Source organism: Aplidium turbinatum, chromosome 1 (assembly GCF_918807975.1).
Source record: "Aplidium turbinatum chromosome 1, kaAplTurb1.1, whole genome shotgun sequence".
Classification (NCBI taxonomy): domain Eukaryota; kingdom Metazoa; phylum Chordata; class Ascidiacea; order Aplousobranchia; family Polyclinidae; genus Aplidium; species Aplidium turbinatum.
Window position 1 is genome coordinate 23,281,683 of NC_137472.1, and position 22,282 is coordinate 23,303,964.

The 22,282-nt window shown below is 38.4% G+C and overlaps 1 protein-coding gene and 1 pseudogene across 1 annotated transcript in view; one reads left to right on the forward strand and one right to left on the reverse strand.

The window, feature by feature from the left end:
• LOC145770349 (protein PAT1 homolog 1-like) overlaps nucleotides 1–22,282 on the reverse strand; it is a 188,751-nt gene that overhangs the window by 39,351 nt on the left and 127,118 nt on the right. Inside the window, exons 12-14 of the mRNA XM_082581970.1 lie at nucleotides 11,335–11,479; nucleotides 4,036–4,147; nucleotides 606–709 (exon numbers count right to left, since the gene is read on the reverse strand). Coding sequence (XP_082438096.1) covers nucleotides 606–709; nucleotides 4,036–4,147; nucleotides 11,335–11,479 — 361 coding nt within the window. The remainder of the gene's footprint in view (nucleotides 1–605; nucleotides 710–4,035; nucleotides 4,148–11,334; nucleotides 11,480–22,282) is intronic.
• LOC145775459 (uncharacterized) lies at nucleotides 6,078–7,678 on the forward strand (annotated as a pseudogene).

Here is a 22,282-nt window from a genome sequence, read left to right on the forward strand (position 1 = left end):
TGTGGAGCAAACTAGAGCGGTGTTCAAAAGAAAAAATGTCCCTGACTTTCTCCTTTCTTCAGTTTGTCTGCACTCAACTAGTTAGTGTTACAAATTGTAATCATTTCTGATTCTTTTAATATTATAATTATTCACTGTAATTTGTTTTTAAGTTATTTCCTCATGAGGGCAGATATATTTTTCGAAAACGTTCGAGTGTAATATGTATGTTATTTTGTTAGTTAACTGCATTGCTTTTTGAATAATGTCATTTCATCTATTAATTTGTTGTCTATCATATGTCTGTCTCTCGCATCTTCAATTTTCAAATTTATTTTGTCTGATCATCCTTCACAGTGTCTTCCAATGTTTCATTTGGTCAACCTTTTCTCATTTATCCTGTCACTACCTCATTCCAAACTCGCTTGGTCAAATTATTCTCAACCATTTGTTCAATAAGTCCAAAACATCTCATACGATGACCATGCAAGAACTCTTCAATATCCTCAACGTGGTAGTCTAAAATTACTTAGAACTCTCAAAAAGATTTCCTAAATTAAGATACAGTTGATGCATTGGTAAATATGAAAACAAATCAACAAAAAAAACTTAAACTCCCAATTTACCTTCTCTTCTTCTTCATGATATGCTGTTGCGTTAACGTCAATAATTTGCCGTGGATTGTACACACTAGATGCTGTAAGCTTTCCCAGGGAGTTGACAAACTGAACTGTAAAAACAAAAGTTGCGTCAATTACAACAACCAGCCATCCCGTAAAATTAATGATACCATCATAAGTTAATGAATACATGAATTCAATCTTTTTCATTGTCACATAGGTGTGACTTTATCGGTAAAATATCTCACAACAAACTACCGTAAATAAGATTATATGCTTCTTCTTTTACTGTATATGAAAAGTTGTTGTTTTTTCAACTATATTTCAATGGGGTGAAATGTCCGGTTACTCCTCGGGCAGTCACTTGATGGTAGAGTCCTCCAGCGTTGATAGACCAACCATCCTTTGGTGGAGTAAAAATCAGGCAGTGGTAGAGTTTATTGTCTGCTGTTTGTTCCTCTGCACCACCAAGAGATCCTCTCCTGGAGGCATAGGTAGAGCGTCGGAAACAAAGGAGTGAATTCTGGAGGTGCTGTGTGTCCACTCCTCTTTCCAGGTGTTGGTGATCCAAGATGAAGGACTGGTGTTATGCTCCAAAAAGGATTGGGCGAGCCACAAAGAGTCTTCTTGATTTGAGCCATTTCTTTGTCACCAGTCTGCTGCGCTACGCAAGCACCTGGCAGGCTTCAGCTGGGGAGCGATGGCTGACATTTTGCGTATAGCAGCCTTAGCCCTTGTCTACTCTTCAGCAAAGTACTGTGCACCTATTTGTTGTCGCAGTGCTCACTGCCACCAACAGCGCCCTGTGCAGAGTGACCGGATGCCTGCGTCCCACATTATTGGACTGTATTCCCATTCTCGCTGGCATCCAACCTGCTAAACTTCGTCGCAGACAAGCCACTCTGTCTCTCGGATGACGGACACCGAAGCCTAACTTAATAACTATCCTCTCCACTACAAGACCTCTGCTCTCCCTAATGAGTACCCCTGTCGATTGAAATCAAGACACCCATTTGTGCCAGCTGCTCAACTTCTAATCAACGAAGCTGATGAACTAGGTATTTCTGCGGCTCCTTGGGCAGACCATAAATAGAATTCTGAATGGTAGTCAAGTACTACCAGACTCCATTCATTCATCTCCGACGCCGACACACGCCTCATCGGCCTGACACTACAAAGACAGGCATGGGTGCGCCTCAACCATCTTCATACGGGCGTCCATCTTTTCCACTAAACTATGCACCAATGGGGAATGGCCTCTTTCTTCCTCTGTGAATGTGGTACCGAGAAATAGACTGCAGACCACATCATCAATGACTGTACCATCTTCAAGCCACCTAACGAAGTGGAAGGTCTGTGCGGTACACAAAATTTGGGCGAAACCCTCTTGGGCAACACTATGTGGGCGACGACAACGAAAGTTTAGCTGTTCGGAGCAGTGGTGACCTATAAAATTTATCTAGTTGCTTTGTGGCGTCACTGTTTTTTGTGAAGCTTAAGAGAAACCCCTCAGAAAAGAGACAAACAAAGACCTCCAAAGAGGAATGGCCAAAAAGTGGATGACGTCAGTTGTGAACGCTCTCTAACTGTTATCGAAACTTGTCAGTCGCAATACTGATGCTGATGGTGCATTCTGTTGACATTTTTCGGTATAAGCGACAGGCATTAGTGTTCTAGACGCTATAAATCTTATGTGCGCCGCATGGCAGGACGTCACTGTACAGACAATCCAAATTGTTTTTTCCGCAGATTAACTCCTGCTGTTTCGGATGAACCTTTTTTGGAATTTTTACCAGAAGAAGCCCCCCTAGCGTTGACACACGTATGCCGAATTTGTTTGGGTAGATGACAATCTCCATTTTTCAAGTTAAGTTACATGTTACATTTTATTAGTTGCTAACAACTTCTGAGTCAGGGGTGTTAAACCTTTTTTCACCGAGGGCCACATTTAATAGAATTCAACCAAGGTCAATGAGTTGCTAAAGAAAAGGCTCAATAAGACTCTTTTCTTATGTAGTGATGTTAGCATATCAATGTTTGTGGACTGTGCGTTTTGAGTCAACATAAAGCACAACCTCAGACCCGTTTTTCCTTTTGTTTATTGTTCTTTCATGCAGCTGGGCTGTCTTGGCACAGAGAGCTTCTTGGTGGATGATATAGTGCATATTAATAACCTTATCTCTATTTTCTGGCACATTGGAGCACACCATGACACCATTCTCCTTCACTCACCTGAGTGAGACATTTCTATGTACGGATAGTCACCATCTATGAAAGGGGCCAAGTGTTGAGCAATCACTACAACAACCTCGTAACCAGCTACTGTACGCATACCGTATTTATAATCTGCAGGAGTGCAGGTTGCTGCAGCAGATGGAGTGTTTTGACTGGTAGACACTTTACGACAAATTTCCCTATGAACAAGCTGACTGCAGTCCTTGTGACCCTTCTAGCACTCAGACAGAGAATTCATTCTTGCCTTGAAGTTTGTTTGGAAATTAAGGAAAAAAAAAGGTTGAACCCATGTCATCAAAATGACTGACTCATAAACTATCGACCAAACCATTATGCCAATATGAGGACACCGATTCGTTTGTTTAATTTACTTCATATCACAAATTTCGAGAAGAGCGCTCACAATATCATGTGATTGCTACAGCAACCGGCAGATTATAAATACGCCTACTGTACCATGTTTTGTGCTTTGTTGGCAAAGAGAAAGCATGCAGAGTTGACCTTGTAAGGTAACTACACTTTGGTTAAATTTTTGTTCTCGCTCGGCCCAAGTACAGGACTAATTTTTGTTTTGTTCATTTCACATTATGCTGCATTCAGTTACCTCTGCAACAGTTTCATCGCAAATCAAGCAGATACGCTTTCCTTTAACTTTCGTCAAGAAATATTTAACTTTACACCTTTTCTAGAACTTTCTACACTCGCTGATCACTTTCCGTTTCTTTTTTGGTCAGCAATTTGTTAATAATGGCAGTCTAATCATTGATTTTACTCCTCAAAATGATGACAGTAAAATAATTCTTTTATTACTTTACAACATGACAAATAATTGGAACAATTGAGAATTAACAAATAAAAGAATAGAAAGTAATTGCTGCAAAAAGAAATTTGACATGTGCTGGAGTCTTTTGCGCAAGTATAGAGCGATCTACCTCACGTTTTGTGAGCCTTTTAAATTGTTGAAGAAATTTGATATTTTTGCAAACTTTTATTTTATAAAAGCTAACGAGCCATACCATATTACAGTAGCTGGCAGCCATAAAAATGTCAGCGAGAGCCGGAATTAGCCCACAGGCTGTAACTGGCTAGCGGCCGTAGTTGACAACCATGTTCTAAGCAGTAACAGAATTTTTTAGATTTCCAAAGTCGCCTTAAACCCTAGAATTCATAACATTAACAACTTAGGAAAAGTCATTCTCACCAGGAACATATTTTCGATTTTCCAAATTAGGTTTGGTGGGTGTGATAAGGCGCTGAGTTGGTTTTTCCGGTTCCGACAACTTTCCATCGCGCAATCGACGCACAATATAGTTCTAGACAGAAAATATGGCACTATGTTAGACTATTCTATGTGAAGTGATTGAGAGCTACGTATCACACCATGGAACCTTGAATTGCAATATATGCAATATAGCAAGCTGATAGAGCTCACCAGTTACCACCCTTTCGGTAGAGAGTTTGTCTTGTTGCGCCCGTTTCTCTTCAAGTTCTGCTTTCCTTATTTCACAAGCAGCTCTTCTTTCTTCTCTTTCGTCAGCTTCTCGCTGAGCCTTTTGGTCCAAACTGAGACTTCTCATTGCCACTCAACCCCATTCGTTAAACCATGCTTTGTAAGTTTTCAATCATCTCATTTTCGACGGTATACGTCATGATTTTTTCTATCTCTTACCAGGAAAGAGACTTGGAAAGGATTAATAACGTAGTTTAGTGGGATATCACCGAAAAGCAGTCAATTAAATGTCAAATAGTTCTACTAGTGAAATGATATATGAAAATACTTGAAGGACTCCAACGAACAGCTCAACACTTCCAGCAAATAATCAAAGTAACAATAAATAGCAATAATTTCCAACGCTTATAATTGTTAATCGACTTCGTGATTCACTCACAGCCACTCATACGATTCTAATTTCAATCACAATTTATAATAGCACCAACTCTCTTCTACACATATTCAATAGCTTCAACTTCAATCAACAATCGCCTCACTATACTCTCTACTTCTAACTACAACTACAATCTCTCATAATAATAATTTACGCAAATTACGCTACTATTTATATCAGGTTTGTCGGTGTCTAGTAACTTCGAGAAGGTACGATAATGTTACATCATAAGAATTGATTGTTCTGTCAAGTTTTGCTACTGGTAAACATCTTTGTGACGTCATAAAACCTTACAACTGGTAAAATATGAGAAGCAAGCTAAAGAAGCTTCCAGACCTGCACGTACGGAGAATGTTCTGGAAATACGTCACATAATAAAGATTTCGCAATCGGAGGTCACTACAGGACAGTAACCGATAATAACATATCGCATAAGAATTTTACAATTAAAATAATACGCTCGATCAAGACATAAAGTAGCCTGTTGTGAGGCTTCGAACATGAACAACACTACTGTACTAACTTAAGGTGGGTTTAGACTACGTGTGTATTCCGCACGGTTTTGTTGCGATTTACGTGTGTCTTGTCTCAAACAGCTCGCGTTTACACTACTTGCGGTTTTCATGCGTACAGTGTAACGTCATTTTGAAAATATAGGTTATTCCCCTACATTGATGTCAATCAGCTAATCCAGTTGACATCACTCCAGTTTTATCAATGCGATCATTGCAATACATGCTGAGTTTTACTTCCTCTGCACAAATGACTTTCACAGAAAGAAACAAGCTCATGACACAAGTAATCAAACCCTAGACTACACTAGCTATCAGCACACAATGATATCAAAGTAGAGCACTTTTGAGGGTCATATATTGGGAATGGAGAAGCCAAAACGAAAAATTACTTATCAATATGGAGTGCAGAGTGGAATCCAGACTTTAAAGCAATGCCAGATATATTGCATTGCACCGAGTGGGTTGTGCTAAAATAAACTTTGTTGCATGTGGATGAACACCAAGAGTGTACCACTGGAATTTTTGGACAGGCTATGTTTTTAGAATAACCTTGGATTGTAAACTCATGTTCAGCAAACACTTCGAAAACTAAACTGTCTATTTCTGGGCTATATATTTTTTGATTAGTTTGACCTTGCATTCCAACCATTTTGCTCCTGACCTTGGTATCTTTGTATAACAACCTTCCTTGTTTTATAACCTTTGAAGAATAACTTTGAAATCTGTGTTCGCTTTTGAGTAGATTGGTTTCTTTATTTAAATGTTAAAAGTTAAAACTATACCACAAGTCTACTACTAAAAATTGCTTTCCTACTTTACACTCAGCATAAAAAGCACTAAAAATGCCGGCATTGTAAACCACTGAGCAATGCAACATATTTGTGTAAATATATCGTTGACGTAAAACCAAATGGTGTTATGTCCAAAATTATCAAACTAAGATAAACGCAAAAAACCATTTATTTTTTTGAATATTTTTGATATCTCAAATGGATCAAACACCAGTGCCACATACTTACAACCATACCATGCTCTCCTTGGTTTGCACACAACTAGATGTTTTTCAAAATTGTGTGCCACCCCCCATTTTTTTTACACCCTTTTTTTGGACATAGCCCAGTGAGGTTCTCAAAGTAACAACCGGTTGTAAAACAAAAACTGGACATAGCCCATTACACTGCCAGGATTGGATTTGATGTGGTGCTTTTGAAAGAGCATGACATTGTTTGCAATCATGTAGTCATCTGCAAATGGAGTTTTGTAGACTATATATTTCAACAATTTGTGTTTGTGGTGAAGAGCTGGTGCCTTCAAACAAAAATATATTGTATGGTAGCATATCACTTCGTAAGTGTAATCCTCGGCAGATTGCAATAATTATGCTTTGTTTTGCATTGGATAAATGAGATAGTGATATTACTTTTACAGTGTTTAAATTACACTGGCCAACAAACATTTTTTTTTCGAGTGCCGAAGATATTTTAACGGTTTCTGGGCAATTTTTGCCTCTGAATTTAAAATTAACATCTGTTTCTTTCAATTGGCTCCAGTTTTTGAGATATCAATATTTTCAAATTTTGGCTAGAGAAAATTAGCTAAGTTTAACGTTTGCTAAGTTTTAAAGTGAAACTTTGTGACCAAGATAGGCCATGGGCACCTCATATTGTCTGCAAAGCATGTGTAGAAAGCCTGAGAAAGTGGACTAAAGGTACACTTAAAAATTTTAATTTTGGTGTACGAATGGTTCGGAGAGAACCAAAAAGCCATTTCAATGACTGCTACGGTACTTCTGTTTGGTAGACATACAGGGGTTTAATCGTCACAAGAAAAGCAGTTCGAATTACCCAGATTTAGAATCTGCTCAATGACCTGTTCCTCACTGTGAGGAATTACATGGCCATGGAGTATAATGAATTTCATGAAGAGGTAGAAAGTTCTGCAAGTAACAGCGGTGGAAGTGTGTTTGAAAGTAGTTCAGCTATTCCAGAGACATTCAGACAGGGAGGAACTGAGTGATCTCATCAGGGATCTTAGCCTATCCAAAGAAGCAGCAGAAATGTTGGCATGTCGACTTAAAGACAAAAACTGTCTTGGAATCGGAGCTTTCATAACATTTTACCATGCTAGAGAAAAAGAATTGCTTCCATATTTTTGCCAACAAGATGAATTTGTTTACTGCAAAGACATCAAAGGGCTTCTGCTGAAAATGGAAGTACCACAATATAGAGCTCAAGAGTGGCGCTTGTTCATAGACGAAAAATGTGTCAACTGCCTTGCTGTACTAGCTTCTTACCAAGGAGAAACGCAGCTTCTATCAATACCTAAATTGCCATCTGGGTCAAGTGAAGTTTTTAGTGTCAATACCATTTCACAATTGACAAAGAAAAACTGTTTGATAAGTTATATTAAATGTCGCTTTGTATCAGCTAAGGTCTTAATGTAGCAATAGGTTTTCTGTCACTCTACCACAAGTGTGACTTGAGCAAGAAGCGAACCATGAGCGCAGGAATATCAGTATAGTGACTGTCAACCAGACTGGTCATTAACCACCTGACCAGAAAAGGAAGGATTAACAATAACATGAATGCACGATGATACACCAGTTATCATACCATATTAATTCAGGTGCACTGCACAAGCAATTCAAATATGTTACAATTCTATAGAAAGGACTGTCTTTTGCATTTTTTTTTTGAATTTGCATCATGACCTAAATGGGAAATTGAACATAGATCCTTGGCACGATTCCATAATAAGGGGGTTATGTCCATAATTTGTGGTAGCATTAGACATAGACCTATTTATACTATCAAGCTAGAAAAGGGCTGTCCACAGAATTGCACATAGCCCAGTTTTGCTTTCAAAGTATGCGAGATATTTGGGAGTATGTCCATAGCTTCACCTTGAATTTGATTACATACAAGGCTCAAACCTGGAGTGCTGGAAAGAGCTATGTTCAAAAACCGAGAAACTGCAATAAAACAAAAAAACCTAAAAGTGGACATAACCCGGTTTGGTTTTACCTCAACGATATACACTATACACTACAGGGTTTAGAAGATCTCACAGATCACTAATATTTGAGACGAACTAAATTCTCTGATAACATTTTGATAGGCTATAGTTTAATCGCTGTTTATTTTCTGCTTTCATAAAATATTAATAGGCTAAAACAAAAAAATGAATGCAATTCAACTTTATTTGTCACCAGCGAATCAAAAAGATAGTATTTTTGCATGTTGGCAGTTTTCTGTATAATTGTTTATAGGCTACGCACAAATAATGAAAAAAGTAGATGCTACAAATTTGGTACAAGCAAATGAACTACATGTAGCACTAACAGAATTTAAAAAGTTGCAAAGTCACAACAATGAAAAATATGGACAAAGAATTCTTTGTAATAGCAATGTTGATAATAATAAACCACCATTATAGTTGACAATTTTTGGCTGTTTATCAACAAATCTGTAGGCCTGCAATGGCAATTATTCACCACAACAAATAATTTTCAGTAAACAAATTCTCTGGTATTAATCTGCCTAATGATGGCAATTACAATATTCTATATTGACATGTTTGTGTCACACATGTATGGATGGAATAATGTCAGTCAATATTATATTTTTGTCAAATCAATTTTAATGCCTAAGAACACATAACAACATGATATGTTATATGAGTGTTCTTACCACCAAATTCCTTTTAAGGGTGATAGTAATGAAAAGCACAGCCAAAGTAATCATAAAAACTCATGACTTCAGAATAATTCATTTTAAAAGTGATTGTACATAATAAAACACATAGTCAAAGTAACCATAAAAACCCATTTCAAAACAATTGAAGGGTATAATTTCATTTAATATACAAATGAAATAGGCTAATAAGCAAATGTCCACCTCAAGCCTACTAGGATACATGTACAGTTTTGAAATATTGTATCATACTAGAGTACGGTAGGTGTAATGTATTAATTCTGATATAGTATATGCCCATGACAGTACAATGATTATGTAGTTCAAATTCTTTATCATGGACTTTACATTGATGAAGTAGAAGTGCAAGACTTCAAATTTCGACAGTAGAAGAATCATCACGAGTCCGATAGGACCACAAACATATCTGCAAAACAAATAAAATTACAATCATCGACTACACATATAAATGCAGTTTTTATGTTCATAGCAAAATGTGACAGAGAGACATAGCCTACAAACCTCTGAGAAGGAATATTACTTTATTTTGTATACAAAGTACAATGGACAAGCCAAAACAGTGTTCGCACTGTTTTGTGATGGCAATTGTATCAGTTGCACTTTTTTTATGCAGTATGCTCAAGTTATGCATTAAGAATAAGATCATCGTCATATGAGGTTCTGGAGCCGAGCGTCCATCCTAAAACAAACTGATGTAAACTAGGTTGTATAAAAGGAATGGTATAATAGTAAATCTACTAACGCATTGCTCACACAACTAGTTGACAATTAATTTGGCCTGTTCAATGTATGAGGTGAAATGTTACACTACAAGGAAAATTTGAATCACATTAGCAAATTTTCAAAATTACATTGAAAGCCAACACAGTAGCCTACTATACAAACCTTCAACAAATCAATCACTAAAATCTCTTTGTTGGCATGATAAAAATAAAATGTTTAAAACAAAGCTTTAATTTGAAGTCCAGTTTTGATAAACTTGGTCAAATATAAAGTGTGTGTCTTGATACACATATTACACAATATACATTATTAGGCCTTAAAGTGCACGAAACGTTACCAAAGCAAGGTAAACTTTTATGGGGGGGCAAGCATCCCAGACCCCCTACCACTCTGTTTGTTTCTTAACTTCAAATTTGCATTGTCTATGTTGTAGTACAAATTTTCCTTTGTTTTAAACTTTGGTACTCCCCCCAAATGTTTTTATAGATCCTCCACTGGACATGCCTAGCATGTTTGTGTGTTTGCGAAGACTTTTAAATGTTAAAGATGCCTTCAATTGAATTCATTTTTCTTTGTTGAAATGCAAATCAAGTGATATTGCATCAAAAGCCTCTACAAGTATGCAAAACTACCAGGAATAACCTATCAAGGATTTTTCAGTCAGAGGATAAAGATTAAAAAACCAAACCAATTGTAGAAACAAAATATCATACAAAAATAAAGCCAACAAAAAGAAAAGGTGGCAAAACCATAATGGTTTAAAGTGAAATAATCAGCACTTCCAAGTATAGAATAGGTATTTGGTATGATCATTAGCTTTATTATACTTTAAAATAACATTTAGGTAGTAGGAACTTGATAGTCAACTAGTTATTTTACTCACCTTCTGGTAACCTCTCATAAGCATGCATGGTGATCACTGGTTGGTTTTACTTCATAACTTTCATAACATAAGCTTTACTTCATACTTCACTGTTAGGCTACTTCATAATCATTGATTTTTTATGTTATAACAATCTATCGAACGTAAAGTTCAAAACGGTGGCCTAAACCTTGAAGAATGAAGAATAAATTAAGTTTGACCAAGTAAAACACTACTGAGAGGCATCTTTCTTGCTTAAAAATACAATAAAACCCTTTCAAAAAGTCTAAACGTTAGCAAAATCTGCCCAACAAGTCAATTTTGATGTGAAAAGTAATTTTTCTATCAATACTTCACAAAAAACTGACCAACCTCGATGTTTTTTCGCAAAACTACCTTAGACTGACTTAGCAAATACGTGACCTCGGATCCGTTGCGACAGCTTCAGCTTCCACTCAGATGGACCGCTTGCGACAGCTTGCGATTGTCTGAGTGCAAACGCACAAAATTTGCGCTCAATGGCAAACACTCCCATTCACTTGTGTGTAATGGATCGAGCAATACGTTTTGTCGGAGTGCTTACGCACGGAAAACGCACGTAGTCTAAACCCAGCTTTAATCTTATTTAATTATTTGTACTTAACTAGTCTACTAACAGCGTGTTTCACAATTTTAAGAATTTCTACATTTCTCTCATCAAGTTGTCTATATTAAAATTTTAACCCAATGAAATTCATTCGTTTTTTAAAGAAAGAAGTTTTGACAACTATGATTTCCTGTCTAAATGTGTTGGAAACATACCTGATAGTAATAATCATCAATCTCTGGTCGATCGCTTTGCAATGCCATCATTTGGATGCGCACCACCCAGTCTTTTTCTTTTTGAGTCATTATATTAGCATAGGGATCACCAGCTATCACCACTCGTCCATCTCTGCTGTAACCTCTATAGCAAAAAAATAAACATTACCTTCTACTCACTAATTGCTTAACCAACAGAACATGTTTCATCAATCATCAATGTTATGAACACAGAGACTACATCAAAAGTGGTAAAAGTATGCCACGTCCATAGCATCCTACACACCCAGACCTTGCCAACATGAGAATCATGACTGGAGGTCAATTGTAGTTTCATTTTCCTTTGAAATGATAGTTTCAAAAATCCAAATTGCCAAAGTGTAATCATTGCAAAACTCCGAAATTCATGTTAACATGAAAATGTTTTCCTTGCTACTAGTGTTGCCACATGCTTTTCGGATTTTAAGCAAAAGTGTCAAAATCCAGTCTAATATTGGTATGGCAAAAATAGCACAAAAACAGACCAAAAATATAAAAAATATATGCAAAGGTTATTCATCACTTAACTACTTAATTAAACTATCAACTTATACTTAAACTATCAACTATCTACAACTACTACTTAAACTATGAACTTATAATAGCGATTCTGACTGCTAACAAGTGAAGCAGATCGACCTCCAATCGCATTTGAAGCGTGCCCATTGGTAAGTCATGTGGACAGTATAGTTCACCATGATTTATAGACAGAAGAAATGAAGAAAGAATGCAAGGTTTGGCTAATCAAAGTGGTATAATTTCAGGTTTTTGATAGAATTAGTTACCACCATACAGAATTTTGATATATATGATTACATTCCGCCTATACACCCGTGAGTTCTGTAGCGTAGCCAGGAATTTTGAAAGGGGAGGGTTTTGACGGCCAGCAGGCGAAGCCCGACGTCGATACCCAGCAGCGGGGGGTCTGGGGGCCTCCCCCAAAAAATTTTGAAAAATTACTTTGAATTTGGTGCATTCTGAGAGCATTTTCAACAAAAATTTGGGTATGAATATTACTGTAAAATGGTGCTGTCCGGTGGCATAGCAAAAGGATAAGATCATGTTTTCTTGGGCATTTCTCGGTAATAAAGCTAATAAGTCTCTCTGTGTTTTCTTGTTTGCTAATTCTTGGCTGAGATATTTGAATATTTGGTATAGGCAAAACTCGCTCTTTTAGTGCAGTTTTGTTTAAAATTAGGCAAACTTTGTTTTACAGACATAGAGGCTGAAAGCATCATTTTCAATATCGTGACGTCACACGCATGCCAAAGGGGGGCGTTGTAACCCCCAACCCCTTTGGCTACGCCACTGCGTGAGCTAGCTAAATTGCAGTCGCGGATGTTTGGATGCAAACCGTCTCACAAACAAGTCTAAATCGATAGATTTCGATACAGAATGTTCAAAGGCCATAAGCACCAAGTTTGCCTGTCTTGGTTGTAACATGCTCCGTCTAGTGGTAGCGTCAACCCTTGTTAACACTGAAAATCCACACTCACAAACGGCAGTGTTAGATCCAAATGTAGCAATATCTGCTAATCATTATAATTTATAATAATCATTATAATTGTAGCTGTTGCTCGAGAATGTTGGGATTTTGCCAGGGGGGGCAACATTTTTTCAGGGAGGGCGAGGCCCCCTGGCCCGCGGCTGGCTACGAGCCTGCTCTTGCGTGACTTGAGTTTTGTTGGAATGCGTTTGTGTTCATAAAGAGGGTGGCGTTGGTCGGATATTAATTTTACTCTTTCCTTTTTTGTAGCGACTTCTCTTCGGATATGAGGTGGAGCTATAGTTGCTAAGTTATAAAGGTCGGAGATTGGTGTTGGACGGAGTGTGCCAGTTATGGTTCTACAATTCTACATGCTTGGTTTAATTCGGAGTCAATTACTTTAGTGTGGCTTGACCTAGCCCAGGGTTACTCAGGGTTAGTTTTAGCAAAGGTCCAGTTTGACAGGCTGAATATGTTTAGCGGTCCGATAAATAAGTTATTTCACAAGCAACCACGAAAGTTGAACTATCTGTACCAATACCAAACCACAGTATAAATCTGTTTAAAAACCCTGAAACGTGCCAATGAGGTTATTCTTCCAAAAGCTCAAGGTCTACTATCAACACCCAGAAGGTCCGGATTCGGACCACGGTCCGCCAGTTGAGTAGCCCTGACCTAGCCCATACTGGAGCGCAGTATTCAGCAGTCGAATAACAAAGAGCCAGTGCTGTTTGCTTCAGTGTGTGCTCAATGCTCATCTGCTCCCCAGTCTGAGTTTCCCAGATTTTGCAAAAGGTTATTGCAAGCAGATAACTTTTTCTTAAGTTTCAGTAGGTGTGTCTTATAGGATAGGGTCCTGCCCAGTGTTATGCCAAGATATACCAGAAAGGGGGTATATTGTACTGCAGTGTTTTCCCAATTGATGATAAGTTTTTGGCTAGCCTTATGATTGTTCAAGTGAAAGCATGTTACTTGGGTTTTGGAAGGGTTTGCATTTAAGCTCCAGTACTTGTAATAAGTGGAATACTCGGAGAGTGTTCCTGTTAAGGTCTTTTCTATCACCAAGAAGTTTTTTGATTGGGTAGCTAAGCAGAGGTCGTCAACATAAATGAAACGACGTACGTTGGGGGGTTTTGGTTGATCGTTGGTGTAAATGTTAAATAAGATAAGTGCAAGGACAGAGCCTTGTGGCAGGCCTCAACAAAAAATCGTCTATTTGTAAAAAGTGATTGAATAGCTTGTTTTCTCTGCACGTGTTTGTGTCTTGCTTTGTGCGTGTTTGCTGCGTTTTGCGCAATAATGCATTTTTCTCGCAGATGTATCGACGCAGCACTGCGCATGCGCGGTTCTACTTTTGTGGTCTGGTGGAGAAGGGTTGTCATATTGGCGAATTTATCGCCAAAGTCTATAAATCTGGCGATTTTTTAAGACGTTTAGCTTCATATTTATGATTTGGCTCTTTTTTGGCGATTTTTGATAACTGATTTGGCTAAATTAATTGTTTTTGGCGATTAATCAATATGTACCAAAGACAGGCAAGACACAACAATACAACAGGGTTGAGCATTATAATAACATATTTACAAATGAATTTAACAGTCAAACGTTTTCGGTTTAACTTAAGCCCTCATCAGGAACCTGAAAATATTTATAAAAATGCAGTAAATTTCAACTTCTTGAAGGTAACTAACTAACTGACTATAAGCATCAAGAAACACGCAGCGATTAAAAGAAATTTGTTGATGCTTATAGTCAGTTAGTTAGTTACTTTCAAAAAGTTGAAATTAATTGCATTTAGTGTAACGCTTGCAATGCCTCTAAAAAGATTGTCTGACATTAAAACCAGCAACAGCATTGCTGTTTGCTTGCCGTTGGTGGACGTTCTTGTGGAAGCAATACAAACCAGATTTGGTCATTGGTTCGAGGACAGCGACTGCATTCCACCCACAATTTAGACTTATCTGTGTTTAATGCCTGATCATTAAGCGACACTGCTGAATTGAAGACCAAAATAAAACAGAACATGCTTCAAGCAATTGAAGAAGCAAACTGCTCTGCCGAAGAGGGGAGTAGCAGCGACACTGAAGTGGATGGTGGTAGGTAGAGCCACGGAGGACTTTTTGCACCACTTTACGCAAAAACCTAGAAAAGAAAGCAATGCGCGTTGAATCTGTTACAGGCGTATTTGGAGGCGGACCCTGAGGACAAGTTAAGCGGATCCAGATTCACAATTGGACCAATAAAAAAACTGTTTTAAAAACATAACACTCCCATTCCGTCAAGTGCAGCAGTAGAAATATTGTTTTCATTGCAGCACTTGTTCATCACCAGACTATTCGTTCATCCCCGACGCCGACACACGCTCCATCAACCTGACACTACCAAGACAGGCATGGGTGCGCCTCAACCATGCACCAATGGAAAATGGCCTCTTCCTCCTCCTGTGAATGTGGTGCCGAGGAACAGACCGCAAACCACATCATTGATTGATTGATTGATTAAATCTTTATCCTGGGACTGGGAAAGCTTCTTGCAGAACCTAATCCAGGCAGTTTTGCATACTTGTAAACTAAAGGCTTTAAATCACTGACGCAGGCCCGGTCACCGAGATTGACAGAGTGAAGTTTCTGATTATTGAAGTCTTGTTCAAGGAAATTATTCCATCTATTAGATGCCGCTAAATAGAGAGCAGTCCTTAACGTGCGTTGCTCAAGCGCATGCCCTGAGAGTTGAACCAGTGCCGCTTGATCTTGAAGCTTCTTCGTTCCAGAAGTGACGCGCTAACCAATTGAACTATCGGGGTGGACATCATCAATGACTGTAACATCTTCAAGCCATCTAACGGAGTGGAAGGTCTGCGTGTCATGAATGATGAAACCAAAGACTGGCTGCTCTCTAGTAGCCTTCCAGTGTAGTCCGGGAACATCGTGAATCTGGGGCGGTAAAAGGATAGACTCTCAGCCCCAGAGGCTCACGACGACGATTGGGCAAGGAAGGACATTTTAAAGCCCAAAAGGGCCGGCCTGAGTGACGAGCACTTTGAAATACTCGTATTTCTCAAAGGAAATAAACATATAAGCCACTGAGTATTTTTTTTAAATAAAACCTTGTTGGTTTTGTACTTGTGCTGTTATGTTTGCCTGGATGGCTCTAACACTATATATCAAACTTAAACTGGTCTTGCGTGCAGAGCTGGCCAGGTGCAGAATTTTATGTTCAGATTTGTGAGTAACTGAAAGTAACTAGTAACGGTAACTAGTTACTTTTTAAAATCGGTAACCGTAACGGTAACTCAATTACTATTTTGGCCAAGTAACCTATGCTTTTAAAGTACGGTATTACCGATTTTATATTTTTGCATGTTTTTCAGTTCCTTTAGAATTTAGATGATCCAAATATGATAAGGTTTTTAATGAGCAGTAACTGAATTTGATCTGTCTGGCTTTTTTGCTTGACATTGAGCAGCTTTGAAGCATTAATAGTATATATTGTTTTATCATTAAAAACATATGTGGGTTATTGGAAGGCTCAAGGGGCTATGAAGAGGTCAAACCTTCCACTGACTGATGCGCAATACAAAGCCTCTCATCTGTTACTGGTCCTCACAACTCAGGTAAAGAACATGCTGAAGGGAACTTCAGCCTCAGTCTGCGTAGCAAGACTGTCCTAGCTAAAACCTGCATGAGAGCCTGCTATGCTGACCTGGGTGGATCAAAAAGAGACTACTTGAAAAATTTGGCAATAGTGCTGGCAGCAGGTTGATGGATTTCTTATCTCACAGGAAATGCTCCAAGACAAGTTCAACGATGAGGTCTAAATAAGATATTTGGCGTAAGATCCCTATATGAAGAGCCCAGTTCCAAAACCGCTTAGGCGCCACTTTTACCAAAATTGAGTTTAGAGTGTCATTAGGTAGAGTATTACCATAGGTACCTACTATCCATTCCTTTTTTTCCAAAACCTTCTCTTTCTGCTTCAAATTCGACACTAAAAATTGCGTTTTCTTCCAAAACCGCTTACGCGCCATCATACTTTGTTTCCAAAACCACTCGTATTCGTATTAACCAATCACATTAAGCTGTTGTGTCACGTGACATATCGCTGATCGTTGAACCGTTTTTCTCATTATTTCGTGTAAGCAGCAGTGTTACCATATGGCAAATTTCACTGCCAAATGCGAGAACTTTGGCAGAATTTTACGTTATTTAGCAGTAAAATTTTGAGTTGGCAGAATTTTGGCAAATTTTTTTGGTGAGTTGGCATTCAAGTTGGCAAAATTTGAAATGTGTTTGGCAGTTTAAAGTTTAAACCATCCACTATCTGGCAACGATGATAAGCAATGTTGGTAGGCTTGTAGCGTACTGTTGCAGTTATTTAGTACTTGTACTTTATTTTATTACTTTATTTGTTTAGTAGGCTACTTTATTTAGTACTTGAGCTTTAAGCTGTGTTTTTGCTTTGTTTAAAATGGATTCTGGTGATGAATTTGTGGTGGTCAACCTGGAAAACCCCAGAAAAAAAAAAAGAAGCTGAGTGGAGAAAGAATAAGGCCAAGCGAAGTCTTCATTCTCGAGAAGGTAAGACTATAGGCTTTTCGTTCTATAACCCCAATAAGTTGCTGTGGGATTTTACTCATTGCGACAAAAATTTGCTTAGTTTTGCTTAATAATACTTTGTCATAGTTGATTAAATAAGTTTTTGCAAGATAATGTTTGCTTCATAGTTAAACGTAAAGAATCTCAGTAGGAAAATCCAATTGTTTGAATAAAAGTAGGCTACAAGTAAAATTACAAATAGGCTAAAATATGTATTTTTTGTTTGTTTGCAGGAAAGAGTGCTTCTAAAAATTGTCAACATGAGAGTCATATTAGTTACTGCAAACAGGAAAAACTGCTAGCAGAAGACGTTATGGAACAATTCAACGATTATTACGTTGACTCAGACAAACAATGTCAAGATCAATTTGTCCTAAATTCAATTGTTCTAATGCCCACTAAGCGGAGAAGAGTTTCCAATAATCAACGCAAAAGAATGATTGAGTACAACATACACTACTATGTAAGTGAATGTCAAATTCTTTCATTTTTCAAATAGGTTGATTTTGAGCAGAGAAGTCTTTCAAATTTGGTGACACTTTTTATTATTTTGCAACAGGTAAAAGATCAAGATGGCAATCACCATGAAGTCTGCAGCAAAACATTTTTGTCTATATTTTGTATAAGTGCAAGTCGTGTTAAATCCCTTGCTTCTCACAAATGGCAAACCAGAAATCCCAGACCTGAAAGACGAGGGGGAAAGAGGTTGAAGCTTGGCTACGAAGACCTTATAGTCCAGTCAAAATAGGGTTTGACCCACCACTAATTGCAAATGTTTCGACCCATACATTTTCTGAAAGCTTACATCATACAGAATAACATACTAAAAATCTGCCACGAAAAATTTAGTGGAACCCCCTTTTTAGGGGTAAAAACAAAATGGCCGCCATGTGTCCTAAAAATCTTCATTTTTCCATATTTTTTCACCTAATTCATATAATTTAGGTCTGTAAAAGAGCTCATTCTATATTTCTGGTACAGGAATCCAAAAACAGACATTGGAAAGTTGCAATACGAGACAAAAACGTGTCATTTTACAATTTATAACAATTTAAAAATAAAATGGCCTCCACAAGTCCCAAAAATCTTTAATTTTTTCATATCTTTTCATCTAATTTAGTTCTGCAAAAGACCTATGTTAATAACTCACTGTAAATCGAACATAAACCCTTAAAAAGTTTGCTAGTTTGATGATATTCATGTTTCTTCAACTTGCAAATCAATATTTCACAAACATTACCGTTTGTATTGACGTAACTATCGTGATAATAGCGCTGCTTTGCCTGAAAAATTTAGTTCTGCAACAGACCTCATTCTCTATATCTGATGATCTGGGAAAGACTGTATATCCTTCTTGTAAGTGTGTTGGATTTTATTGATATCTCTACATTATGAATGAAGGTGTTTTTTGCTCGAATTCTATACTGGAATGTGATGCAGCTGTGACTTTGACAGCGAAAGGTGTTGACGGAATTGTGAAAGCAAGTGCATAGAGAGGAGAAAATTTGAACATTGTTGTTGGTCAGTTTGTACATGTGGAGAGAATTACACAAAGAGAATTTACATCAAATGCAGTATGGAAACTTGAATGATCCTGGTGTAGAAGAACCATATGCAATGGCACATTTATTATGGGAACCGTCTTTGGTTCTTAAGGTACCACGTCCTCAATGGTCTGGCTTCATGCAACTTATCCACCAAGGAGAACATCAAGGCAAAACTTCCGTCTTGTTCCTGATTGCCGTGGACCCCAGTGATCTCTCATGCATCTATTCTACCCTGAAATTCATTTCGTCTCATGCAACCAGATACAAAGTGTGTCCTGTCATCACACTTGATCAACCATTGTGGCTAAAGGCATTTAGCATGGTTGAAAGTCAGCCAGAACTTCAACCATCTGTGATAAGACTCGGAGGATTTCACACCATGATGAGCTACCTAGGCAGCATTGGACATTTGATGAACGGAACTGGACTTCAACAACTCTTGGAAATAGTTTATGCACCTAATTCAGTGGTCCACATGCTGTTCAGAAAAGCAGTGAGTCGCGCAGTCAGAGGACATCTTTTGGTGGATGCAACCCTTTAATGCACTGTTAACCTCATCAGCATTAGATATCAACTTGTCTCATATTCCTGAATCCGATGGGTGCTTTTCAAATGACCACGAACAGGACAACCACTTGATTCTTCAGTTGAGACATCTAATGAAACGACTACTATTAGGCGCAGTGTCTCCATCAGATTTAGATCAGAATGAAGTGCTTCAGTGCTTAGAACAAAAAGTACCTACAGCAAACTAAAGACACCCTAAAAGAATTTAGAACAGCACGACTGTGGCTACAATACATTTCGATGGTCACAATCCTGTGCAGATTCATTAAAGCAGAGCGACTAGGCTTATGGCCATTGCATCTGCAGTCCATGTATGAAATGCTTCCGTAGTTGGCAGCATCAGGTCACAATCACTATGTGAAAAGTATCCACTTGTACCTAGCCAAGATGTCCAAACTTCAGAGTGAGATGTCTCTTGTCCACAAGCACTTCATGGAAGGACATCACGTTGTTCGTCGCACAGACAGATGCTGGGCTGGTCTCTGGACTGACCTGACAATCGAACAATGTCTAATGAGGAGCCTGAAGTCAAGGGGTGGACTTACAAGGGGATCGTGGATTGACAAAGACACAACGACTCATCTGGGTTCTATCTGCACCAGCATGCGCCCAAGTAAATGAAACCATGCAAGAGTTCACAGGGGTGAAATTTTCTCACCAGTGAGCAACACAAAGAGAGTACCCCAGCAAGGATGAGCAGAGATATGAAAGATCTTTAAGATCTAATTCAGTACTTGACAGTGAGAAATCCATTTCGAAAGGATGGCCCACCAAGCCTGAGAAGCATAGTGACAGGCATTGCAGCTCATAACAGTGTCAACTGTGACTCAGCATGGGATGTAGGTATGAAAATCCTTGCACTAATGCCTGGAGTAAAAGGGACTGAGCATTCCTTTAGAAAGAAACACCAAGCCATCACCAATCACCATGGGTGCAAAAAAATCGGTCAAAGTCAAGGACAGGGAAGTGAATGTTGATCCCATCCTCCTATTTCAACGTTTAGTCTGTGCTGGTACAACAACGAATCAGCTACCAGAGGTATTCCAGTATGAACTTTGTCAATTTCCATCAGCCTTGTTTGAATCAAAGTCCATCATTAGACCAGCCAACAAGGCCTCCTTGGCTGACTTCTTGTGGTCTTCATCAATTGAGTCTGCTCCAAAACCATCTAAGCCCTTAGTCCAGCATGTACTAGATGAAGGTGCCCTGCTCCATAAACTTCCTTGGACAAAAGGAGCTGCATGGGATGAAATCATGCAGATGTACACTGATTATGTGATGTCCAAATACGGAGCCTGTATTGTTGTGTTTCATGGTTACACAGATTCGGCTTCCACAAAAGATGGTGCTCACTTCCGAAGAACTGTTGGTAGGATTGGGGCTGAAGTAATCTTCGATCCAACAATGAAGCTCCAAACCAAAAAGGAAGACTTTCTTGCTAACCATAAAAATAAACAGCGACTAATCGATATGATAGGAGACAGACTCGAAAGAGCAGGATGTGCTGTCCACCATGCCAGAGGAGATGCAGATGTCCTGATAGTAGAAACCGCGATGTCATCTGCACAGCAAAAAGACACTGTAGTTTTAGCAAGTGATACTGACATTCTGATTTTGCTCAGAATACATTACAAGAAGAGTAATACCATACACAACATCTGGTTGCAAACAGCATCTAAAAATGGCACTAAAAAAACATCAAAGTGCTGGAACATTTCAGCCACCAGAAAACTTGTTGGAGACACTGTGTCAAATAATCTTCTCTTTGCCCATGCACTGTTGGGATGTGATACCACTTCAAGGGTATTTGGAATAGGCAAACAGAAAGCTGTTACAAAACTAAAAACTGATGAAAACTTCAGAACAGCTGCAGCAACTTTCATGTCATTCTCTTATGCAAATGATGTTGTAAAAGCAGGGAAGGCGGCTCTAATTGCCATGTACAATGGAAGGCAAGATGACAATCTTGACGATCTAAGATATCAAATTTTCTGTGGAAAGACAGCAAGAAGTACGACTGCAGTAGACCCATGTTCTCTTCCTCCCACGTCATCAGCAGCGAGGTTTCACAGTCTCAGGGTAATATCATCAAGTGCAGGTGTGGCTGGGTCATGAGACAGATATGCCACCGGAACAGTGGGGTTGGCGTTTTAGTGAAGGCAGTTTGGTGCCTGTGATGACAGACAATCCTCCAGCTCCATCTCAGTTCCTGGAAATGATTGTCTGCAACTGCAAGACCGGCTGTTCCACACTTTGATGCCGGAAATCTGGTTTAGAATGTACAGTTGCATGTGGTGAATGTCATGGGTCATGTTCCAATTCGTCATTAGGCCTAATGGAAGACATTGACTCTGATGATGATGCCTTGGTTTGAACTATTAATTGTTCGATAAAATTAGGCCTTTTACAGAACTAAATTGTGCGAATTAGGTTAAACGATAAGGAAAAACGAAGATTTTTGAGACTCATGGCGGCCATTTTATTTTTTAATTTTGTTGTAAAATTTTATTAAGACAATTTTTATCTCATTTTTCAACTTTCTAGTGTCTGTTTATAAATTCCTTGTACCAGAAATATAGAACAAGCTCTTTTACAGAACTAAATTACATGAATTAGGTGAAAAGATACGTTAAAATGAAGATTTTTGGGACACATGGCGGCCATTTTGTTTTTACCCCCAAAAAGGGGTGTTCCACTAAATTTTTCACAGCAGA